This window comes from Mytilus galloprovincialis, chromosome 3 (assembly GCF_965363235.1).
Source record: "Mytilus galloprovincialis chromosome 3, xbMytGall1.hap1.1, whole genome shotgun sequence".
Lineage (NCBI taxonomy): Eukaryota > Metazoa > Mollusca > Bivalvia > Mytilida > Mytilidae > Mytilus > Mytilus galloprovincialis.
In genome coordinates this window covers 830,506-854,081 of record NC_134840.1, presented here as the reverse complement: position 1 = coordinate 854,081, position 23,576 = coordinate 830,506, and the positions used below count along the sequence as shown (strand labels likewise).

At 31.6% G+C, this 23,576-nt stretch overlaps 1 protein-coding gene across 2 annotated transcripts in view; it reads left to right on the top strand.

Moving 5' to 3' along the window:
• Window positions 1–22,081, top strand: part of LOC143066895 (ubiquitin-associated domain-containing protein 2-like) — a 30,817-nt gene extending 8,736 nt beyond the window's left edge. For both annotated transcript variants that reach the window (XM_076239719.1, XM_076239720.1), the window contains exons 4-10: window positions 4,833–4,936; window positions 7,290–7,410; window positions 13,872–13,919; window positions 16,503–16,760; window positions 19,054–19,150; window positions 20,738–20,781; window positions 21,922–22,081. In XM_076239719.1, the coding sequence (XP_076095834.1) occupies window positions 4,833–4,936; window positions 7,290–7,410; window positions 13,872–13,919; window positions 16,503–16,760; window positions 19,054–19,150; window positions 20,738–20,781; window positions 21,922–22,032 (783 nt within the window). In that variant the 3' untranslated portion in view covers window positions 22,033–22,081. The remainder of the gene's footprint in view (window positions 1–4,832; window positions 4,937–7,289; window positions 7,411–13,871; window positions 13,920–16,502; window positions 16,761–19,053; window positions 19,151–20,737; window positions 20,782–21,921) is intronic.
• The last annotated feature ends 1,495 nt before the right edge of the window (window positions 22,082–23,576 follow it).

The following is a 23,576-nucleotide window of genomic DNA, read 5'->3' as shown; positions in this document are numbered from 1 at the left end:
AGAAATTACACTCCGTTTAAAAATAGCAAAGGTTGCATGCTTTATAAAGTGATGATTGCATGGCTAAACTGAAATTACACTTTGTTTATCAATAGCATGGATTGGATTTCTTAAAACATTTAGTTTCGAGCTTTATAAAGTGATGATTGCATTGCTCAAATTATTTACACTCCGTTAAGCAATACCCATGGTTGGACTTTTGTTCTGCTGTTTTGGTGATGATTGCATCGCTAAATTTACATACCTTAGATCGTGAGATGTGAGCAGTTGCAGTTATACCCTGATTTTCAACTATGGACTATGCAGAAGGACATAATCTTCTTGATTTTTGACGTTTTTGGTGATGATAGCATCGCTGTTATTGCATTATACTAATTTGTCAAATGTACTTTTATTTACTGTTATTTTCGTATGATATTACGATTGATTGTTGTGATTTTATCTTAAAGGTAGACATTTTTATCATATGTTACATTCAAAAAGTATATATATTATGAAGCTAGATGGGCATTAATATGAACTAGATGTGTTACATGCAACAGAATTGAAAAGTTTTTCAAATACTTGCGAAAGCTTTTCTCAGTTGAATATATAACGGTGTACAGAGTGTTAGTGTCTGCTAGAGTGAAAACCTGCACATTTTCTATAACATTGTTTATTGAGACTGAGAGTGTATGTATATATGTCTATCAAAAATATTTCCTAGGAACTTTTGGCTACTTGTATAAGTGTGTGTGTGATAGTGTTATACTAGATTGTGTTATTTAAAATAATTATATTAAGAGTTTCTGGTCTCTGCTAGCATCGCTGTGATTAGAGCACAAATTGTCACTAATATATAGCAAACTTAAGAGTTCAGTCAACTGTATGAAATGTTTATTAATCTTTTATTATATATATGTAAGTACAAACAAAACTGGGTCCATGTACGGAGTCTGAGACGAAGGTGGTGATGCCAGAGTGAGAAATTGTGTATACCAATTTGAAATGTATTTTTGTTTTGCTTATTGTATTGTTTTATTGCTGTCTGCATTTCCAGTGACCAGACCAAAATTTTTCAAATTTTATATTTGGGCAGGGGATGTTATATACCTCTATTTGGTATTTCTGGTTACCGGAAATGTAGGACATAATTTAGCCCGTTTATTGTATTTTACGGGACTGTATACCTTTTTATGTTTGTCGGCGGCGGACAGTCAGTGTCGTCTGTCACCCATGTGTTTGATAAAATGGCTGTAGAATAAAATTTAGATATCAATATTTAAAAGCGTGACTTCAATCTCATTAGTCCCCCCAAGACAACAATTAGGATTGAGGCCCACGACCCCCCCTCCAAACTATTTGATTTAAGTTTTTTATTCTACATTGATCTATTGATGTTGTCCCTTAAGGCACAGAATATAATTAAATCTCTTTCTGAAAGAGGTGCGATCGCGAGAGAAACCAGAGTTACATTCAAATTCATAAATCAAAAGTAGGTGGATAAAATTATATTTTAACCAATTTATTTATGTACATGGTAAAATTTAAGATAAATAAACCCTTACTGGTTCCTTTATGTACAAAATACTCTCATTTCTCATTTCCCTATGTAATTCTTAGAAGTGTACAGCTTATTTTTAGTCCCCTACCGACAAAGTAGAAAGGTGACTTAAGGTTTGCACTCTGTCCGTCTTTCTGTCTATCTGTCCATCCGTCAGTCTGGCAAATCAGTTTTCCAGACTTTTTTCTTTTTGTTTGAAGATAATGATTTGATAGCTGGTGTATTGTTTTATCATGACAAGTTACAGGTCAAGTTAAATTTTCACAATTTTAAAAGCTTTTCTCCTTGTTCTTTTCAAGTCCTTTCCATAGAATTTAATTTTTGATGAAATACTTATTACTTACTAGATTTCTGTTTAAAGGGAAATAACTAATTTTTTCAAAAGATTTGTATAAGACAGTGTATTAAGAAAAATCACATTTTGGATTTTTTTCCATTTCTTTAGTAAATTGTTTGAAGAATTTAGTGGTAGGTTTGTTTGTTTATCTTATGTAGTTTACACCATGACAAGTTATTGATCAAGTTAGAATTTTGTTCCATTACAATGAATTTTTAACTGGTAGGGGACTATGTATTGCCATGTAATACTCACAGAATGCTTGTTTATAACTTAATTATACAACTAACAGAGCCCCAATTGTTTGACATGTTTTCTCATTTGATTTTGCCATTTGATTAGGGACTTTATGTTTTGAATTTCTATCAGAGTTCAGTATTTTTGTGATTTTATTTTTCACTATCATTATTACAATAAAGGTATACACAAAGTTTACTAGTTTAGTTCAAAACAAATATTCATTATGTTGACTACTGACTTGGATACCTACATGACCTATTATCTTTAACATTAGATTGTTTTAATGTTAAAATTAAAGATATGAGTAAAAAATTATGTGGGATTAACACCATTGATACAACAACCCAACAATGAAAGATCCAAAAGCCATCTTGAGCATTTTGAGGGCTACATATATTTTTCAACAAAAGTCAGGTGTCTATACAATGTGTTCACCTCTTAATCACCATCAGTCAAGTGTCTATACAATGTGTTCACCTCTTAATCACCATCAGTCAGGTGTCTATGCAATGTGTTCACCTCTTAATCACCATCAGTCAGGTGTCTATACAATGTGTTCACCTCTTAATCACCATCAGTCAAGTGTCTATACAATGTGTTCACCTCTTAATCACCATCAGTCAAGTGTCTATACAATGTGTTCACCTCTTATTCTCCATCAGTCAGATGTTTAAACAATGTGTTCACCTCTTAATCACCATCAGTCAGGTGTCTATGCAATGTGTTCACCTCTTAATCACCATCAGTCAGGTGTCTATACAATGTGTTCACCTCTTAATCACCATCAGTCAGGTGTCTATACAATGTGTTCACCTCTTAATCACCATCAGTCAGTTGTCTATACAATGTGTTCACCTCTTAATCACCATCAGTCAAGTGTCTATACAATGTGTTCACCTCTTAATCACCATCAGTCAGGTGTCTATACAATGTGTTCACCTCTTAATCATCATCAGTCAGGTGTCTATACAATGTGTTCACCTCTTAATCACCATCAGTCAGTTGTCTATACAATGTGTTCACCTCGTAATCACCATCAGTCAGGTGTCTATACAATGTGTTCACCTCTTAATCATCATCAGTCGGGTGTCTATACAATGTGTTCACCTCGTAATCACCATCAGTCAGTTGTCTATACAATGTGTTCACCTCTAAATCACCATCAGTCAGGTGTCTATACAATGTGTTCACCTCTTAATCACCATCAGTCAGGTGTCTATACAATGTGTTCACCTCTTAATCACCATCAGTCAGGTGTCTATACAATGTGTTCACCTCTTAATCACCATCAGTCAGGTGTCTATACAATGTGTTCACCTCTTAATCATCATCAGTCAGGTGTCTATACAATGTGTTCACCTCTTAATCATCATCAGTCAGGTGTCTATACAATGTGTTCACCTCTTAATCACCATCAGTCAGGTGTCTATACAATGTGTTCACCTCTTAATCACCATCAGTCAGGTGTCTATACAATGTGTTCACCTTTTAATCATCATCAGTAAGTTGTCTATACAATGTGTTCACCTCTTAATCACCATCAGTCAGGTGTCTATACAATGTGTTCACCTCTTAATCACCATCAGTCAGGTGTCTATACAATGTGTTCACCTCTTAATCACCATCAGTCAATCTTGTTAAATAATAGGCATTTTTATTTAAAAATTACAAGAACATGAAGAATTATCTAAAAATGGAAATGTAAACCTGGTATATATTGTAAGAACTTCAAGAAAAAATAAAAGGTTTGGAAAATTGAAGGGTATTGACTTATATCTATCAGCTCATTTGATTCATGTTATTTATGTTATTAATATCTACATTTAAGTTTCTCATACATTAACCAATGTAGGTTGAATGAGAAATGTAAACAAATATTTTGTTATTTGTATGTTATATCTTTTTATGCCCCCCCCCAACGAAGTTGTCGGTGCCATATAGTTTTACCCTTGTCCGAAATTCGGTAATTCCGATATTCCGTAATTCCGATATTTCGTAATTCCGATATTCCGTAATTCCGATATTCCGTAATTCCGATATTCCGTAATTCCGATATTCCGAAATTCTGTAATTACGTCAATCTGTCATTCCACAACAAACCATTATACAGAGTTGTTTTCCAAACGCCTTCAGATATTGGGCTGATTTTTGGTATGTGAGGTAACCATGATGAGTTACAGATCAAGTTTAAGTTTTGTTCCGCTCCACTAATATTTGCCGAAATTACAGACTTTGGACTTTGAGAAATTGTTGAAAATCATAGTTATACAGACTTTTTTTTCTAAACGCCTTCAGGTATTGGGCTGATTTTTGATATGTGAGTTAACCATGATGAGTTACAGATCAAGTATAAGTTTTGTTCCGCTTCGCTAATTTTTGCTAAAATTACAGGCTTTGGACTTTGATAAATTATTGAAAATCATAGTTATATGGATTTTTTTTTATACCCCTCCAGATTTTGAGCTGATTTTTGATATGTGAGACTACCATCATGTTTGTGTCCACATGTGTTATTGAAATTGCAGATTTTCTATTTTTGGAACAGGGCCATTCGTGTGGCTTTGACGCATCTAGTTTCAATTAAATTTTGTACTTACAGATTGAAAAATTGAGAGAGATCTGATCTAAAAAATTTTAATCCAATCTTAAAGACACTAGTTTTCTGTGGCTTACATTTGAATGCAAATTACTTTTATTATATTTTATTTACAGTCCTATATGTTGTCAACAGCTATTATATCAACAGCCTTAGAACTATCTGTGATTTATTTACTCCAACATTTACAGATCAAATTACAACCTTTGCCATCAGGACCGTAAGTTTTATTTTATAAGTTAACTATTATTCTAACTTAAAACAAATACATAAAAAAATAGTTAAATATAGGTGTCAATGACTAAAAAGATAACTTAACATAAGTGTCAACAACTAAAAAGATAGATAAACATAGGTGTCAGTGATTTTAAAAAGATAACTAAACATAAGTGTCAGTGATTTTAAAAAGATAACTAAACATTAGTGTCAACAACTAAAAAGATAACTAAACATAAGTGTTAGTGATTTTAAAAAGATAACTAAACATAAGTGATAACAACTAAAAAGATAACTAAACATAAGTGTCAACAACTAAAAAGATAACTAAACATAAGTGTCAGTGATTTTAAAAAGATAACTAAACATAGGTGTCAATGACTTAGAAGATAGTTAAACATAGATGTCAATGACTTAAAAGATAACTAAACATAAGTGTCAATGATTTTAAAAAGATAACTAAACATAAGTGTCAATGACTTAGAAGATAGTTAAACATACGTGTCAATGACTAAAAAAATAGTTAAACATAAGTGCTAATGACTAAAAAGATAGATAAACATAAGTGTCAATGATTTTAAAAAGATAACTAAACATAAGTGTCAACAACTAAAAAGATAACTAAACATAAGTGTCAGTGATTTTAAAAATATAACTAAACATAGGTGTCAATGACTTAAAAGATAGTTAAACATAGATGTCAATGACTAAACAGATAGTTAAACATAGATGTCAATGACTTAAAAGATAACTAAACATAAGTGTCAATGATTTTAAAAAGATAACTAAACATAAGTGTCAACAACTAAAAAGATAACTAAACATAAGTGTCAGTGATTTTAAAAAGATAACTAAACATAGGAGGTGTCAATGACTTAGAAGATAGTTAAACATAAGTGTCAATGACTAAAAAGATAACTAAACATAGGAGGTGTCAATGACTTAAAAGATAGTTAAACATAAGTGTCAGTGACTAAAAAGATAAATAAACATAGGAGGTGTCAATGACTTAGAAGATAGTTAAACATAAGTGTCAGTGACTAAAAAGATAACTAAACATAGGAGGTGTCAATGACTTAGAAGATAGTTAAACATAAGTGTCAGTGACTAAAAAGATAACTAAACATAGGAGGTGTCAATGACTTAGAAGATAGTTAAACATAAGTGTCAGTTACTAAAAAGATAGATAAACATAAGTGTCAATGACTAAAATAGATAACTAAACATAAGCGTCAATGACTAAAAAGATAGTTAAACATAAGTGTCAGTGACTAAAAAGATAACTAAACATAGGAGGTGTCAATGACTTAGAAGATAGTTAAACATAAGTGTCAGTGACTAAAAAGATAGTTAAACATAAGTGTCAGTGGCTAAAAAGATAACTAAACATAGGAGGTGTCAATGACTTAGAAGATAAATAAACATAAGTGTCAATGACTTAAAAGATAAATAAACATAAGTGTCAATGACTAAAAAAGATAGATAAACATAAGTGTTAATGACTTAAAAGATAAATAAACATAAGTGTCAATGACTAAAATAGATAACTAAACATAAGCGTCAATGACTAAAAAGATAAGTAAACATAAGCGTCAATGACTAAAAAGATAAGTAAACATAGGTGTCAATGACTTAGAAGATAGTTAAACATTAGGAGATACTTGAATACAGAAAATTAATTTAGCATGTATTGTAATTCAACACTCCCTGCCTGCTTGTTTATTTACTTCAAGATCATTTATGATATTTATGATACACAAAGAAGAAAATTAAGCATTCCTGACATTTTGTATGCTTTCAAATACACAGATCATTTATTACATAGAGGCAGTTATCCTGAGGTAAAATACATAAGTTATAGCATGTTTGACACCTACGCTGTTATTGAAGTCAAATAATTTACTAAGTTCTTTGATTCAACAGTAAAATATTCCACTTCGTTTGTGACACAGATTTGATGGAAGAGAGTGACACAGATTCGATGGGAGAGAGTGACATTTAAAATAAAGACTGACAAATTATTTTAGGTTGAAATTTTAAAAAAAAAGTAAGATTTGAATAAATGGAAGAGATTGAAAGGGCTTAAAATCGGGAGATTTTGACCTACGCCAGAAAGAAAATATATTGAGAAAAGTATAAAGTAAATTTGGGGGTAAGTAATGAATGAAAAAAAGCATATAAAAGTATACATTTAAATAAATTCTCCTGCATTGAAACTTTACCACAAATCATATAAGGAATTTGTCATTGAATTGTAAAAAAATAATAAGCTATACTTTATGGTACTTGAATGTATTGTGTTGTCTACAGACAATATGTCATCATGGTACTATAAAATTTATCTGATTTATTTATAGGCTATGTATGCTATATCCGCTGTTTATTCCATACTATTGTGAAGTACCGCGAGTGGTATTTGGACATATCTTTGGTATACCAATGACTGGGAAGTCATTTCATTATATACTAGGACTTCAGGTTAGATTTAACTTTCTTTATAGATTTATTAGAGATTTTGATAATTGCACATAGTCTATTGAAGATAATTATAGATTATCGTTGATCATCTCAACAAGATTGATTTTCTTGCTTGAGCCTGTAACGATGAGACAATCAATGATAATCTGTTTATCACTATTTTACCTATGACGACATTATCAATTTCATGTCAATTTCGTTAGAAACACCATGTGCCTCCTTAGTTTCTAGCGACAATTTTCCATCTCAAGTAGCATGATATGAAAAGTTATCACAAAAAAATATCAAAGAAAAATGCACAAAATAGCGATAAACATTATTAGTTGAGATACAGTCGAACCTTGTGGTGTTGAACTAGATTGTGTCAAAAACTTGGATGAGTTGAAGTAATTTTTTGGTCCTTGGTACAATTCCCATTTACTCAATTCATATTTACCTCTGATGAGTCAAACTTGGTTGATTTGAATAAGTTAAGTCGAGTAAACTTTATAGTCCTGTGGATGTTAAATTAATGTAAATTGACCTGATGTCTCCAAGTTTGAAATTAAAGAAATTTCTAAAGATGCAGACTTAATCATGTTAATGATAACAATTCAAATCAGATGTATTTCAAAAGATTAAAGCTGCGTAAACATTCTTATTTGTATAACAGTTAACATGACACATTTATGGTGACCGGTAATTAGCACTTTTGTTGATCGTTCAAGGGGAACTTTAGTTCACTTGATATAATAAAAGTAAAACGAATTTAAATGACCAAAGCTGAGTTTAATTTAATCTTTTATTGAATAAAATTCAATAATTACAATAAATAAAATGATTATTAAATTAAAGACAATTATGATCAATTTATGATAATTGAATAAAAAGCAGACAGCCCTTGATCATCAGAATTCTTTCTGAACTTGTTTCGTTCCTCGAGTGATTTCATAAATTATAATGACTGACCTTTGTAAATACTTGTGTTATTATTTTACTTATTAATGATTTGTATACATGTCCTTGTTTGAAGGACCAAACTATATTGAGATTGAATACACACTCATAACATGTAATATAAAAAAAAAGCACACTGTTCAAATTTCTAGTTTACACAAACATTTTATTGTATCTCATTCATTCAAATTTATGACGATACCTTTGACCTATTATGAGTCGAACCCCTGATGAGTCAAATATATTTGTTCAGTCCCTTCGACCTCAACACAAAGACGTTCGACTGTATTTATATTCATAGTCCGTCAATGAAACTATAAAATTGGAGGTATATATATTCATGTAAAAATAAGAAGATGTGGTATGATTGCCAATGAGTCAAATTTCTACAAGTGACCAAATAAACACTGAAATAAACAACTATAGGTGACCATACAGCCTTCAACAATGAGCAAATACCATACCTCATAGACCCTGAATGGAAAATTAAAAAAAAATAAACCAGAAAACTAATAATAATAAGATATGTCTGTACTTTTCTGGTCGTCTTGCCTAAGTTTTGTAGGATATTTAAGATATGTCTGTACTTTTCTGGTCGTCTTGCCTAAGTTTTGTATGATATTTAAGATATGTCTGTACTTTTCTGGTTGTCTTGCCTAAGTTTTGTTTGATATTTAAAATATGTCTGTACTTTTCTGGTCATCTTGCCTAAGTTTTGTGTGATATTTAAGATATGTCTGTACTTTTCTGGTCGTCTTGCCTAAGTTTTGTGTGATATTTAAGATATGTCTGTACTTTTCTGGTCGTCTTGCCTAAGGTTTGTAGGATATTTAAGATATGTCTGTACTTTTCTGGTAGTCCTACCTAAGTTTTGTATGATATTTAAGATATGTCTGTACTTTTCTGGTCGTCTTGCCTAAGTTTTGTATGATATTTAAGATATGTCTGTACTTTTCTGGTAGTCCTACCTAAGTTTTGTATGATATTTAAGATATGTCTGTACTTTTCTGGTCGTCTTGCCTAAGTTTTGTGTGATATTTAAGATATGTCTGTACTTTTCTGGTCGTCTTGCCTAAGTTTTGTATGATATTTAAAATATGTCTGTACTGTTCTGGTCGTCTTGCCTAAGTTTTGTATGATATTTAAGATATGTCTGTACTTTTCTGGTCGTCTTGCCAAAGTTTTATGTGATATTTAAGATATATCTGTACTGTTCTGGTCGTCTTGCCTAAGTTTTGTATGATATTTAAGATATGTCTGTACTGTTCTGGTCGTCTTGCCTAAGTTTTGTATGATATTTAAGATATGTCTGTACTTTTCTGGTCGTCTTGCCTAAGTTTTGTATGATATTTAAGATATGTCTGTACTTTTCTGGTCGTCTTGCCTAAGTTTTGTATGATATTTAAGATATGTCTGTACTTTTCTGGTCGTCTTGCCTAAGTTTTGTGTGATATTTAAGATATGTCTGTACTTTTCTGGTCGTCTTGCCTAAGTTTTGTATGATATTTAAAATATGTCTGTACTTTTCTGGTTGTCTTGCCTAAGTTTTGTTTGATATTTAAAATATGTCTGTACTTTTCTGGTCGTCTTGCCTAAGTTTTGTGTGATATTTAAGATATGTCTGTACTTTTCTGGTCGTCTTGCCTAAGTTTTGTGTGATATTTAAGATATGTCTGTACTTTTCTGGTCGTCTTGCCTAAGGTTTGTATGATATTTAAGATATGTCTGTACTTTTCTGGTTGTCTTGCCTAAGTTTTGTATGATATTTAAAATATGTCTGTACTTTTCTGGTCGTCTTGCCTAAGTTTTGTGTGATATTTAAGATATGTCTGTACTTTTCTGGTCGTCTTGCCTAAGGTTTGTAGGATATTTAAGATATGTCTGTACTTTTCTGGTAGTACTACCTAAGTTTTGTATGATATTTAAGATATGTCTGTACTTTTCTGGTCGTCTTGCCTAAGTTTTGTATGATATTTAAGATATGTCTGTACTTTTCTGGTAGTCCTACCTAAGTTTTGTATGATATTTAAGATATGTCTGTACTTTTCTGGTCGTCTTGCCTAAGTTTTGTGTGATATTTAAGATATGTCTGTACTTTTCTGGTCGTCTTGCCTAAGTTTTGTATGATATTTAAAATATGTCTGTACTGTTCTGGTCGTCTTGCCTAAGTTTTGTATGATATTTAAGATATGTCTGTACTTTTCTGGTCGTCTTGCCAAAGTTTTATGTGATATTTAAGATATATCTGTACTGTTCTGGTCGTCTTGCCTAAGTTTTGTATGATATTTAAGATATGTCTGTACTGTTCTGGTCGTCTTGCCTAAGTTTTGTATGATATTTAAGATATGTCTGTACTGTTCTGGTCGTCTTGCCTAAGTTTTGTATGATATTTAAGATATGTCTGTACTTTTCTGGTAGTCTTGCCTAAGTTTTGTGTGATATTTAAGATATGTCTGTACTTTTCTGGTTGTCTTGCCTAAGGTTTGTATGATATTTAAAATATGTCTGTACTTTTCTGGTCGTCTTGCCTAAGTTTTGTGTGATATTTAAGATATGTCTGTACTTTTCTGGTCGTCTTGCCTAAGTTTTGTGTGATATTTAAGATATGTCTGTACTTTTCTGGTAGTACAACTTAGTTTTGTATGATATTTAAGATATGTCTGTACTTTTCTGGTCGTCTTGCCTAAGTTTTGTATGATATTTAAGATATGTCTGTACTTTTCTGGTAGTCCTACCTAAGTTTTGTATGATATTTAAGATATGTCTGTACTTTTCTGGTCGTCTTGCCTAAGTTTTGTGTGATATTTAAGATATGTCTGTACTTTTCTGGTCGTCTTGCCTAAGTTTTGTATGATATTTAAAATATGTCTGTACTGTTCTGGTCGTCTTGCCTAAGTTTTGTATGATATTTAAGATATGTCTGTACTTTTCTGGTCGTCTTGCCAAAGTTTTATGTGATATTTAAGATATATCTGTACTGTTCTGGTCGTCTTGCCTAAGTTTTGTATGATATTTAAGATATGTCTGTACTGTTCTGGTCGTCTTGCCTAAGTTTTGTATGATATTTAAGATATGTCTGTACTGTTCTGGTCGTCTTGCCTAAGTTTTGTATGATATTTAAGATATGTCTGTACTGTTCTGGTCGTCTTGCCTAAGTTTTGTATGATATTTAAGATATGTCTGTACTTTTCTGGTCGTCTTGCCTAAGTTTTGTGTGATATTTAAGATATGTCTGTACTTTTCTGGTTGTCTTGCCTAAGTTTTGTATGATATTTAAAATATGTCTGTACTTTTCTGGTCGTCTTGCCTAAGTTTTGTGTGATATTTAAGATATGTCTGTACTTTTCTGGTCGTCTTGCCTAAGGTTTGTAGGATATTTAAGATATGTCTGTACTTTTCTGGTAGTACTACCTAAGTTTTGTATGATATTTAAGATATGTCTGTACTTTTCTGGTCGTCTTGCCTAAGTTTTGTATGATATTTAAGATATGTCTGTACTTTTCTGGTAGTCCTACCTAAGTTTTGTATGATATTTAAGATATGTCTGTACTTTTCTGGTCGTCTTGCCTAAGTTTTGTGTGATATTTAAGATATGTCTGTACTTTTCTGGTCGTCTTGCCTAAGTTTTGTATGATATTTAAAATATGTCTGTACTGTTCTGGTCGTCTTGCCTAAGTTTTGTATGATATTTAAGATATGTCTGTACTTTTCTGGTCGTCTTGCCAAAGTTTTATGTGATATTTAAGATATATCTGTACTGTTCTGGTCGTCTTGCCTAAGTTTTGTATGATATTTAAGATATGTCTGTACTGTTCTGGTCGTCTTGCCTAAGTTTTGTATGATATTTAAGATATGTCTGTACTGTTCTGGTCGTCTTGCCTAAGTTTTGTATGATATTTAAGATATGTCTGTACTGTTCTGGTCGTCTTGCCTAAGTTTTGTATGATATTTAAGATATGTCTGTACTTTTCTGGTCGTCTTGCCTAAGTTTTGTGTGATATTTAAGATATGTCTGTACTTTTCTGGTCGTCTTGCCTAAGTTTTGTATGATATTTAAAATATGTCTGTACTTTTCTGGTTGTCTTGCCTAAGTTTTGTTTGATATTTAAAATATGTCTGTACTTTTCTGGTCGTCTTGCCTAAGTTTTGTGTGATATTTAAGATATGTCTGTACTTTTCTGGTCGTCTTGCCTAAGTTTTGTATGATATTTAAGATATGTCTGTACTTTTCTGGTAGTCTTGCCTAAGTTTTGTGTGATGTTTAAGATATGTCTGTACTTTTCTGGTCGTCTTGCCTAAGGTTTGTATGATATTTAAGATATGTCTGTACTTTTCTGGTCATCTTGCCTAAGTTTTGTATGATATTTAAAATATGTCTGTACTTTTCTGGTCGTCTTGCCTAAGTTTTGTGTGATATTTAAGATATGTCTGTACTTTTCTGGTCGTCTTGCCTAAGGTTTGTAGGATATTTAAGATATGTCTGTACTTTTCTGGTAGTCCTACCTAAGTTTTGTATGATATTTAAGATATGTCTGTACTTTTCTGGTCGTCTTGCCTAAGTTTTGTATGATATTTAAGATATGTCTGTACTTTTCTGGTAGTCCTACCTAAGTTTTGTATGATATTTAAGATATGTCTGTACTTTTCTGGTCGTCTTGCCTAAGTTTTGTGTGATATTTAAGATATGTCTGTACTTTTCTGGTCGTCTTGCCTAAGTTTTGTATGATATTTAAAATATGTCTGTACTGTTCTGGTCGTCTTGCCTAAGTTTTGTATGATATTTAAGATATGTCTGTACTTTTCTGGTCGTCTTGCCAAAGTTTTATGTGATATTTAAGATATATCTGTACTGTTCTGGTCGTCTTGCCTAAGTTTTGTATGATATTTAAGATATGTCTGTACTGTTCTGGTCGTCTTGCCTAAGTTTTGTATGATATTTTAGATATGTCTGTACTTTTCTGGTCGTCTTGCCTAAGTTTTGTATGATATTTAAGATATGTCTGTACTTTTCTGGTTGTCTTGCCTAAGTTTTGTTTGATATTTTAAATATGTCTGTACTTTTCTGGTCGTCTTGCCTAAGTTTTGTGTGATATTTAAGATATATCTGTACTGTTCTGGTCGTCTTGCCTAAGTTTTGTATGATATTTAAGATATGTCTGTACTTTTCTGGTCGTCTTGCCTAAGTTTTGTATGATATTTAAGATATGTCTGTACTGTTCTGGTCGTCTTGCCTAAGTTTTGTATGATATTTAAGATATGTCTGTACTTTTCTGGTCGTCTTGCCTAAGTTTTGTATGATATTTAAGATATGTCTGTACTTTTCTGGTTGTCTTGCCTAAGTTTTGTTTGATATTTAAAATATGTCTGTACTGTTCTGGTCGTCTTGCCTAAGTTTTGTATGATATTTAAGATATGTCTGTTCTTTTCTGGTCGTCTTGACTCTTTTTAACAGTTGTGTAGGGGAGACAATTTTCTCTCTTGCATTAAAAATTATTTTGTTTCAGTAAATTTTCTCTCTATTTTAGATTGCCAGTACTTCTAAAGAATCTATTCTTGTTGCCATTTGTGGGTTGGTATGTATTGTTATGGCATTACTATGATATTTTGTATACTGATGGGAAGAGGCATTATTCATTAATATGATATTGTGTATACTGGTGGGAAAAGGCATTACATATGTATTCATTACTATGATAGTGTGTATACTGCTGGGAAAAGGCATTATTCATTAATGTGATGCTGCATATCAATCTTTGTTCCCTGACTTTCTTTGATCTAGCTGCATGTATATATGATAATCAGCATGTAGAGAGGTATACAGACAGTAAAAATATAAATAAAAGGAGTAGGGGCATTAAGTAGATATAGGAAGATGTGGTGTGAGTGCCAATGAGACAACTCTCCATACAAATAACAATTTAAAAAGTAAACCATTATAGGTTAAAGTACGGCCTTCAACACGGAGCCTTGGCTCACACCGAACAACAAGCTATAAAGAGCCCCAAAATTACTAGTGTAAAACCATTCAAACGGGAAAACCAACGGTCTAATGCCTAGTTTTGGCCCAAGAAAATAAAATGTCTGATAACCATTTTAAATTGGCTCATAGTGTTTAGAAATGCATCAAGTCAAGAAATATAAATGAAAAACATAAAGATTTTTATCTGATGATGTCACAATTATGTCATAATATGTACTGTTTTCACAAAAACGATGAAAAAATACAGAATTTATGCAGCTTTCTATCTTTATTTCTGTTGTGGAAGCATACTGCGCAGCCAAGAAACAACAAAATAATTTAACAGGAGCTTTATTATAACTATTGGCATAATCTCACCAAATATCAAGTTGTTTCTTGGGTGCGCACATACTTTTCAATCTAAAATATACTTTAAAATTTGATGAAAAAACAAGGAAAATCATGAAATTTAACATGATATGCAAATTAAGTCATGATTTGTTGCCATGGTCACTTTTTCGATGTCAAATTTGTTTTGTATTTCTTAGTTCCTTATACCTTAGTCAAGTTTTCAGTTATTTAAGAATATGTATGATAACTTTTAAATTTGCAGTAATGTGTGGGCCAATTAAGGGCCTAATTGTCCCTACTCCTTTGGTAATTCAGGAATTAGTTCACATAGCAAAATTTAAACCAATTTTACATCAAGCTCCTTCATTCTGCTGTGCTTGTCTGTTTTCTATTTAAGGAGGGAAATGATAACATTGAATTGAAGTTTTGTTTTATTCATCCTTTCTTTGAACATTTTCAAAAATTTATCTATGAAATATGTGATCAGATATTTTCCTGGTACAAAATTTGTTAAACTTGGCATGCATTTAATATCTTTTTTATCAATATCAATGATGTCATTATTAAAATTATCTGTAAAACTGGAGTTTTTAATATGCAGTATGGGCATTGCTCATTGTTGATGGTCGTACAGTGAACTATAGTTGTTAATTTCTGTGTGAATTGTACTTTAATGAAGAAGTCATTGTTTAATACCCTTATAGTGTGTAGAGTAAGGGTCAAATGAACTTTAATGAAAAAGTCATTGTTTAATACCCTTATAGTGTGTAGAGTAAGGGTCAATTGTACTTTAATGAAGAAGTAATTCTTTGATACCCTTATAGTGTGAAGAGTAAAGGTCAATTGTACTTCAATGAAGAAGTCATTGTTTAATACCCTTATAGTGTGTAGAGTAAGGGTCAGTTGTACTTTAATGAAAAAGTCATTGTTTAATATCCTTATAGTGTGTAGAGTAAGGGTCAATTGTACTTCAATGAAGAAGTCATTGTTTAATACCTTATAGTGTTTAGAGTAAGGGTCAATTGTACTTTAATGAAGAAGTTATTGTTTAATACCCTTATAGTGTGTAGAGTAAGGGTCAATTGTACTTTAATGAAAAAAGTCATTGTTTAATACCCTTATAGTGTGTAGAGTAAGGGTCAATTGTACTTCAATGAAGAAGTCATTATTTAATACCCTTATAGTGTGAAGAGTAAAGGTCAATTGTACTTCAATGAAGAAGTCATTATTTAATACCCTTATAGTGTGTAGAGTAAGGGTCAATTGTACTTCAATGAAGAAGTCATTATTTAATACCCTTATAGTGTGTAGAGTAAGGGTCAATTGTACTTTAATGAAGAAGTCATTGTTTAATACCCTTATAGTGTGTAGAGTAAGGGTCAATTGTACTTTAATGAAGAAGTCATTATTTAATACCCTTATAGTGTGTAGAGTATGGGTCAATTGTACTTCAATGAAGAAGTCATTGTTTAATACACTTATAGTGTGTAGAGTAAGGATCAATAGTACTTTAATGAAGAAGTCATTGTTTAATACCCTTATAGTGTGTAGAGTAAGGGTCAATTGTACTTAAATGAAGAAGGCATTGTTTTATACCCTTAAAGTGTGTAGAGTAAGGGTCAATTGTACTTTAATGAAGAAGTCATTGTTTAATACCCATATAGTGTTTAAAGTAAGGGTCAATTGTACTTTAATGAAGAAGTCATTGTTTAATACACTTATAGTGTGTAGAGTGAAGGTCAATTGTTCTTTAATGAAGAAGTCATTGTTTAATACCCCTATAGTGTGTAGAGTAAGGGTCAGTTGTACTTTAATGAAAAAGTCATTGTTTTATACCCTTTTTCAGCTTTCAGGGTTACTGTGGAAAGCTAATTTCTTAAAAGTACAAAGTTTTAGAATACCAACATTTATTGCTAAATTTTTTGGATGCACTTTACAAAAGTTGTTTGAGAGTTCTCCACCAAAAGATCTAGAGAAACCAATTGGTGCCACCAGAGAAATACAGAGACAAGAACACATGGAGCACATGGAACAACAATTATTATGGCAGACATTTCAACAACAACCTCAACAAAATGGATGGTTTAATTTAAATAGAGACCAGGTGAGATTATCTTTTAGTAGATATTTAATTATAGCATGCTTGGCTGGTTTGTTTTAAAAGGAAGCCAGACAAGCGTGGTGACTTTGAAGTGTTTGTCTTTTGGAAGATTTTTATACGACCGCAAAAATTAAAATTTTGGAAGTTTTGGTCCCAACAGTTTAGGAATTAGGGGCCAAAAAGTGCCTGAATAAGCATTTTCTAGGTTTTCTCACTTTTACTTAAGTATAAGTAAATAGAAATCAATGAAATTTAAACACAAGGTTTATGAACACAAAAGGAAGGTTGGGATTGATTTTGGGAGTTGAGTTCCCAACAGTTTAGGAGTTAGGGGCCAAAAAGGGGCCCAAATAAGCAGTTTTATTGGTTTTCGCACCATAACTTTAGTATAAGTAAATAGAAATCTATGAAATTTAAACACAAGGTTTATGACCATAAAAGGAAGGTTGGGATTGATTTTGGGAGTTTTGGTCCCAACAGTTTAGGAATAAGGGGCCCAAAGGGTCCAAAATTAAAATTTGTTTTATTTCATCAAAAATTGAATAATTGGGGTTCTTTGATATGCTGAATCTAACTGTGTATGTAGATTCTTAATTTTTAATCCCGTTTTCAAATTGGTCTAGATTAAAGTCCAGAGGGTCCATAATTAAACTAAGTTTGATTTTAACAAAAAATTAATTATTGGGCTTCTTTGATATGCTGAATCTAAACATGTACTTAGATTTTTGATTATGGACCCAGTTTTCAAGTTGGTCCAAATCAGGATCCAAAATTATTATATTAAGTATTGTGCAATAGCAAGAAATTTTCAATTGCACAGTATTCAGCAATAGCAAGAAATCTTCAATTGCACAGTATTGTGCAATAGCAAGAAATTTTCAATTGCACAGTATTGCACAATAGCAAGAAATCTTCAATTGCACAGTATTGTGCAATAGCATCTTCAATTGCACAGTATTGTGCAATAGCAAGTATTTTCAATTGCACAGTATTGCGCAATAACAAGAAATATCTAATTGCACAATATTGTGCAATAGAAAGAAATTTTCAATTGGAGTGATCTTATATTGTCCAGAATAGTAGTTGAATCAACTGAAATCATTGTTTTATACAATATACAATGTATATTCACTTTTACTACCAACTGATAAATTAAAACAATCTTTACCATTCAGTGATAACAAGCACTTTTTTTTACATTTTAATATTTTATGATGTATTTAAATGAGTAGTTATTGTTGCAAACTCCATTAGAAATTTGAATTGAGATCAGTTTTGGAATAAGGGAAAGGGGGATGTGAAAAAAAGTGGGGGGGGGGGGGGTTCAATTTTTCTCATTTCAGATTTCATAAATAAAAAGAAAATTTCTTCAAACATTTTTTTGAGAGAATTAATATTCAACAGCATAGTAAATTGCTCAAAGGCAAAAAACAAATTTCAAGTTTATTAGACCACATTCATTCTGTGTCAGAAACCTTTGCTGTGTCAACTATTTAATCACAATCCAAATTTAGAGCTGAATCCAGCTTGAATGTTGTGTCCATACTTGCCCCAACTGTTCAGGGTTCAACCTCTGCGGTCGTATAAAGCTGCGCCCTGCGGAGCATCTGGTTAATTATTACAAGCTGGTCTAATTGTCCATCTGGCTGAATTTTTATTTCCATTCTCTTACTTGAGTTTGCCTCAACCAAATGTTATGAAACTTTGACATAATTATAGATTATCGTTGATCGTCTCAACGAGATTGCTTTTCTCACTTGAGCCTGTACGGCGAAAACGAGAAAAGCAATAGAGTTGAGATGACCAACGATAACTAGATTGCTTTTCTCACTTGAGCCTGTAAGATGAAAACGAGAAAAGTAATCGAGTTGAGATGACCAATGATAATCTGTTCATCCCTATTTTACTTATGACGAGAATGTCAATTTCATTAGCAACGCCACATGCCTCCTTAGTTTCTAGCGATAATTTTCCGTCTCAAGCGAGTAGCATGATATGAAAAGTTATCACAAAAAAATATCAAAGGAAAAATGCATGAAATAGCGATAATGCTTATTACCACAAAACTCAGATCAAGTACACATTTGGGTAGTGTTACATTCACAGTTCATGAGTTATGTCCTTTTATAACTTTATATGCAAGTGGGGGCATCATTTGTGTCGCATGGACACATCCTTCATTCATTATAGATATATTTGGAAAATTGTTATTAAATCGGCAATTGATTTTAATGATACTCTGCTATAAATTTGTTTTTTTCTTGTTAAACTTGCATGTTATACATTTTGTTTCCAGAATAATGGTCCAGGAATGTTTGGTAATGGTTTAAATAATGATGTATTTGATAATGAACCAGATGAAGGTCAGGAACTGTTTGGAGTAAGGCATAGAAGTAAGTCAATTGTTATTTGTTTATATGCGACCGCAAACATTTTTTTGGATTTGTATAATAATTGTTGCATGTGTTGTTGTCGTCATTGTTGACATATTTGGTTACCGGACAATATCTTTAACAAAATGTATTAGTGAATGGATCTGTATGAAAATATACAAGAAGGTTCAATACCTCGAAAGGAAAGTAAGAATTGATTTTGGGGGTTATGGTCCCAACAGTTAAGGAATTTAGGGCCAAAAAGGAGCCTGAATAAGCGATTTTCTAGTTTCTATTAAAATTTAATGCTGATTTAGGAATATTAATTTTTGAAAAAAAAGAAAAGGGGGTGTAAAATATAAATAGAGTGGGGGGCAATTTTTTCTCATTTCAGATTTCAAAAATTAATAAGAAAATTTCTTCAAATATCATTTTTTGGCCAAAAAATGGTGAGTAAATTTTTTTTTTTTGGGGGGGGGGGGGTGGGGGGTGGTCAATTGGAGACAGCATAGTGTATTGCACAAAAGCAAAAAAAAAATAATATAAATTCAAATCATATAATCAATTATAAGTTCTTTGTCTACAGTTATTCTGTGTCAGAAATTATTTGTTGAATATTTAATTACAATCCTATTCAGACCATATGAAGTGCAAATATTGTGTCCATTTTTGCTCTAACTGTCATGACTGTTCAGGGTTGAACCTCTGTGGTTGTATCCAACTGTGCTCTGTGAAGCATTTTATTTGTTATGTAGTGTTTACTTATTCAGGGTTATATCTGTTCTATATACCAGCTGTGATAAGTGATTTGTATAACTATAAATTTTCATTTCTGTTTGTATACTTAACAACTAAATTATTTTCATTTATCAGTGAAGCTCGATTAAACCAATTTTCAAGACGTTCAGCCGTTGGCCTTCTTCACTTTTTTTATTTTTCTTCTCAACTACATGGTAGACATTTTTACTTTTACAATCATTCAGATGTTATAGATATAATTCCTTGGAAACTTTATGATATCACAATACTTTATTTTATAATATTATTGTAAATGGTTTTAAACTAGTAATTTTTGCAGCCCTTTATTTCTTACTGTTAGGTGTGAGCCAAGGCTCTGTGTTGAAGACCATACTTTGACCTATAATGGTCTACTTTTATAAATTGGCACTCATTCCACATGTTCTTATATCTATGTTTCTAGTTTCCAGACAGTAACTTGTGTTTAAGTGCAGGATCTTTCTAAAATTGTACTACAAGGTTCCATTCTACAATTTTTTTCAAGGGTTTATAATTTTTTTTTCAAAATTTTTCAAGTTTCAGAAAGAAATTTTCAAATGCACAGTATTGCGAAATAGATTTTAAGATATTTGACCAGATTTGTGACAGAAACGGATATTATGTCAAAATTTGATCACAAGACAATTTCAGAAAGTATCAAGCTTGATAAATTTTCAACAAAAGCCTTATTTCTAATTAGTCACTGTATTAGCTATGATCCATTGTAATATTGGTCAAAAAATAGAAAGTGCCATTTTAGGGCCTTATCGAACCTACTCCTTTGAGACTTGGGACATGAAAGGCATACATAGGTATTGTTTATTTTCACAGGACACAACCAGGATGATAATCCAGTAGAAGTTTCAGAAGATCAGGTATGTACCGGTACAGAGGTCAAGAAACGCTCGGATTTTACAGCTATGACGATTCTAAAAGGTCAATTTACTCAGATTTGACATAATTATCAATGCCCTTTTATCGTATTTAAAACATAAACATAAACTTAAACAGACAAGAATAAGCAATGATATAATGAAGATTTTTCATGGTCTGTTTATTATGCGTGTCATACTTTATTGATAATTTGCTAGTTGGATACATTGCAACAAACTTAAGAATCTAAATGGTATATTTTTTATTTTTAATTTAATCATTATGTTAATTTGGAATCTAATGGTCATTAGTTTAAGAAAAAAAGTTCAAACCAGTTAATTTGAAATATGTTTGAAAGGAGCTGTTGGTTAAAGCATTCAATGGACAAAAACACCTTTATATACCTGTGCAATTTTGTTCATGAACTTAAAAGAATAAATTTTCAGAGATGTTCAGATGCAATATTAAAAATTGACAGGGACAGAAATGATAAGAATGTTGAGATCTTCCCACTGTCCATTTAAGTCGAAACTGCCAGACAGACGAATTCTTTCAGGTGTCATAGCCCTTTTAAATGTTAAATTTCATCAATTTTGTTTCATTTTTGTCTACATAATTTTGTAAACTATTATTGACAGTTTTATTAGGAAAATTAAATCATCATATCAATCATTATTGGAGTTATCACTCTTTTATAATGATTTTTACCAATTTTTGGCATTTTGCCTCATATCTTAAAAACTATAACTGATAGAAAGAAACTTTAGGGAGCCAAAAGGATCAACAAGTCAAGATCTAATTATTGCATTTTTTTTTCTATTATTTTAATACTATAATAAATAGAATGAAACTTTATATAGCAGGGCAACCTCTACAAATATGTCATTATTACTGAAATTACCAGTTAACACATACAGGTATTCCCATTTATGATAACTTTTACATAAAAATGGCTATTATTGAAGATATAGGTGATTCAAACATGCTCTTTATCACTTCTACTTTTAGCTTTTATCAGAAACACTTATAGCAGGGATCTGATAATAGCTGACAGTTAATCTTGTGTATCTTGTTTATAGTATGTTTTGTAATTTGTATCAAACTTGATCAATAGTTTAATGTTTTCTTTATATACTTTGTAGGTTCAGCACTTAATAGACATGGGCTTCAATGAGGAACGTGTTAGAAATGCTCTCCAGATTTCAAATAATGACATTTCTTCAGCAACTTCAGTGCTTTTACAAGAATCTTGACATAATAAACTCATTTTAACACATTTTATATAAAATACTATTTACAAAAGGTTGTGTTCCAGGGATTATTTGGATTTCCTAATCAATCCTAATGACATTTGTAATCTTTGGTACCTAAATAATATAGTAGATCATTATAACTATTAACTCTTTGGATATGAAGCAATAAAGAGTGTGTAAGATAGAAATATGGGGACGAAGTCAATTAAAATTAAAATAAAGAAAATTCAATTAAAAAAAAATAAAAAAATCAGGAAAATTTTCCCGAAATTTTCATTGTACTAATGAACTCAAAATAGTTCAAACTTTTTTATGTCATGTTTTGAATTCCTGCATCTGCACAGAAATGTACTTCGTTTTTCCGGTCTCGTTTGTATGAAACTTTGAGTAAAATATATATTTATCAGTCTAGTATAAAGTAGGAAGGAACGCAATACCAATTTCATTTTTAAAAATTCCTTGATATGAAAAAACTTTACCTGGTGATAGCGTTTCTTTGTTTACATTGCATATGACGTCATAACTTAAATAATGTCATAACTTAAATAACGTCACAACTACCGTAAATTCCCTAACAACAGAACCAAAATCAGAAACGTTACTGTATTTCCGTCTCTTTTTTTTTAACAAAAAAATAATTCATACAGACTACCTCCCCATTTACAGGCAATGCCTGCCTCATATTATAAATAAGGCTTACTTGCTACTTGGATCTAAAATCTTGCCCTCTTGTCTGTGATTGAAAACAGCCATTATGTACAATTTTTGAAAACGTGTCCCAAAAATTTGACCTGAAGTTTGACTTGTTTCAAATGGGAGGTATTATTGTTCTAGAGAGAATCAGCTCAGATTTCATATTTAGGGATCATACATTCCTTAAATGTTAGTAGTGGTAATCTTGACTGCGGAAATGTTAACCATGACCATGTTAACTGTGACAAAATCTTTATGTTTAATAGTGACAAAATCTTAATGTTTTCATAGGGTAGATGACCTGGAAGCTACATTCCTTGTATGCAGATACCTAATGCTACAAAGTTTCTGTCTGTCATACTCCATTCTCATTGACCTTATTTTCATGGTTCTGTGATGGTCTGTCTGTCTGTCTGTCTGTCCCCTCTGTCTGGTTTGGTCTGTTCTGCTCATGTTTGTCTGGACGGACGGACGGACGGACAGACAGACCGTCCAGCAAATCAAATTTCCACACTTTTTTCTTTGTTCTTTTAAATATTAATTTGATATTTGGTATATAGTTTGATCATGAAAACATATAGATCAAGTTTGAATTTTGTTCTGATCTGATGATTTAGTCGTCTAGAGTTATGGTCCATATCATATGTTATAGTACTATGTTAAACCCTATTTCTGTACAAAGGGAGATAACTCATTTTGTAAAAAAGATTTTTAAAAGTAGCTATATGACATTTTGGATTTTTTTGGGGATGGGGGAAAGTAGGCGAGATGGTGACATCCCATTAGTCCGACAACCATTATTCCGACAGCCCATTTCTCCGACAGCCCACTATTCTGACAGCCCATTACTC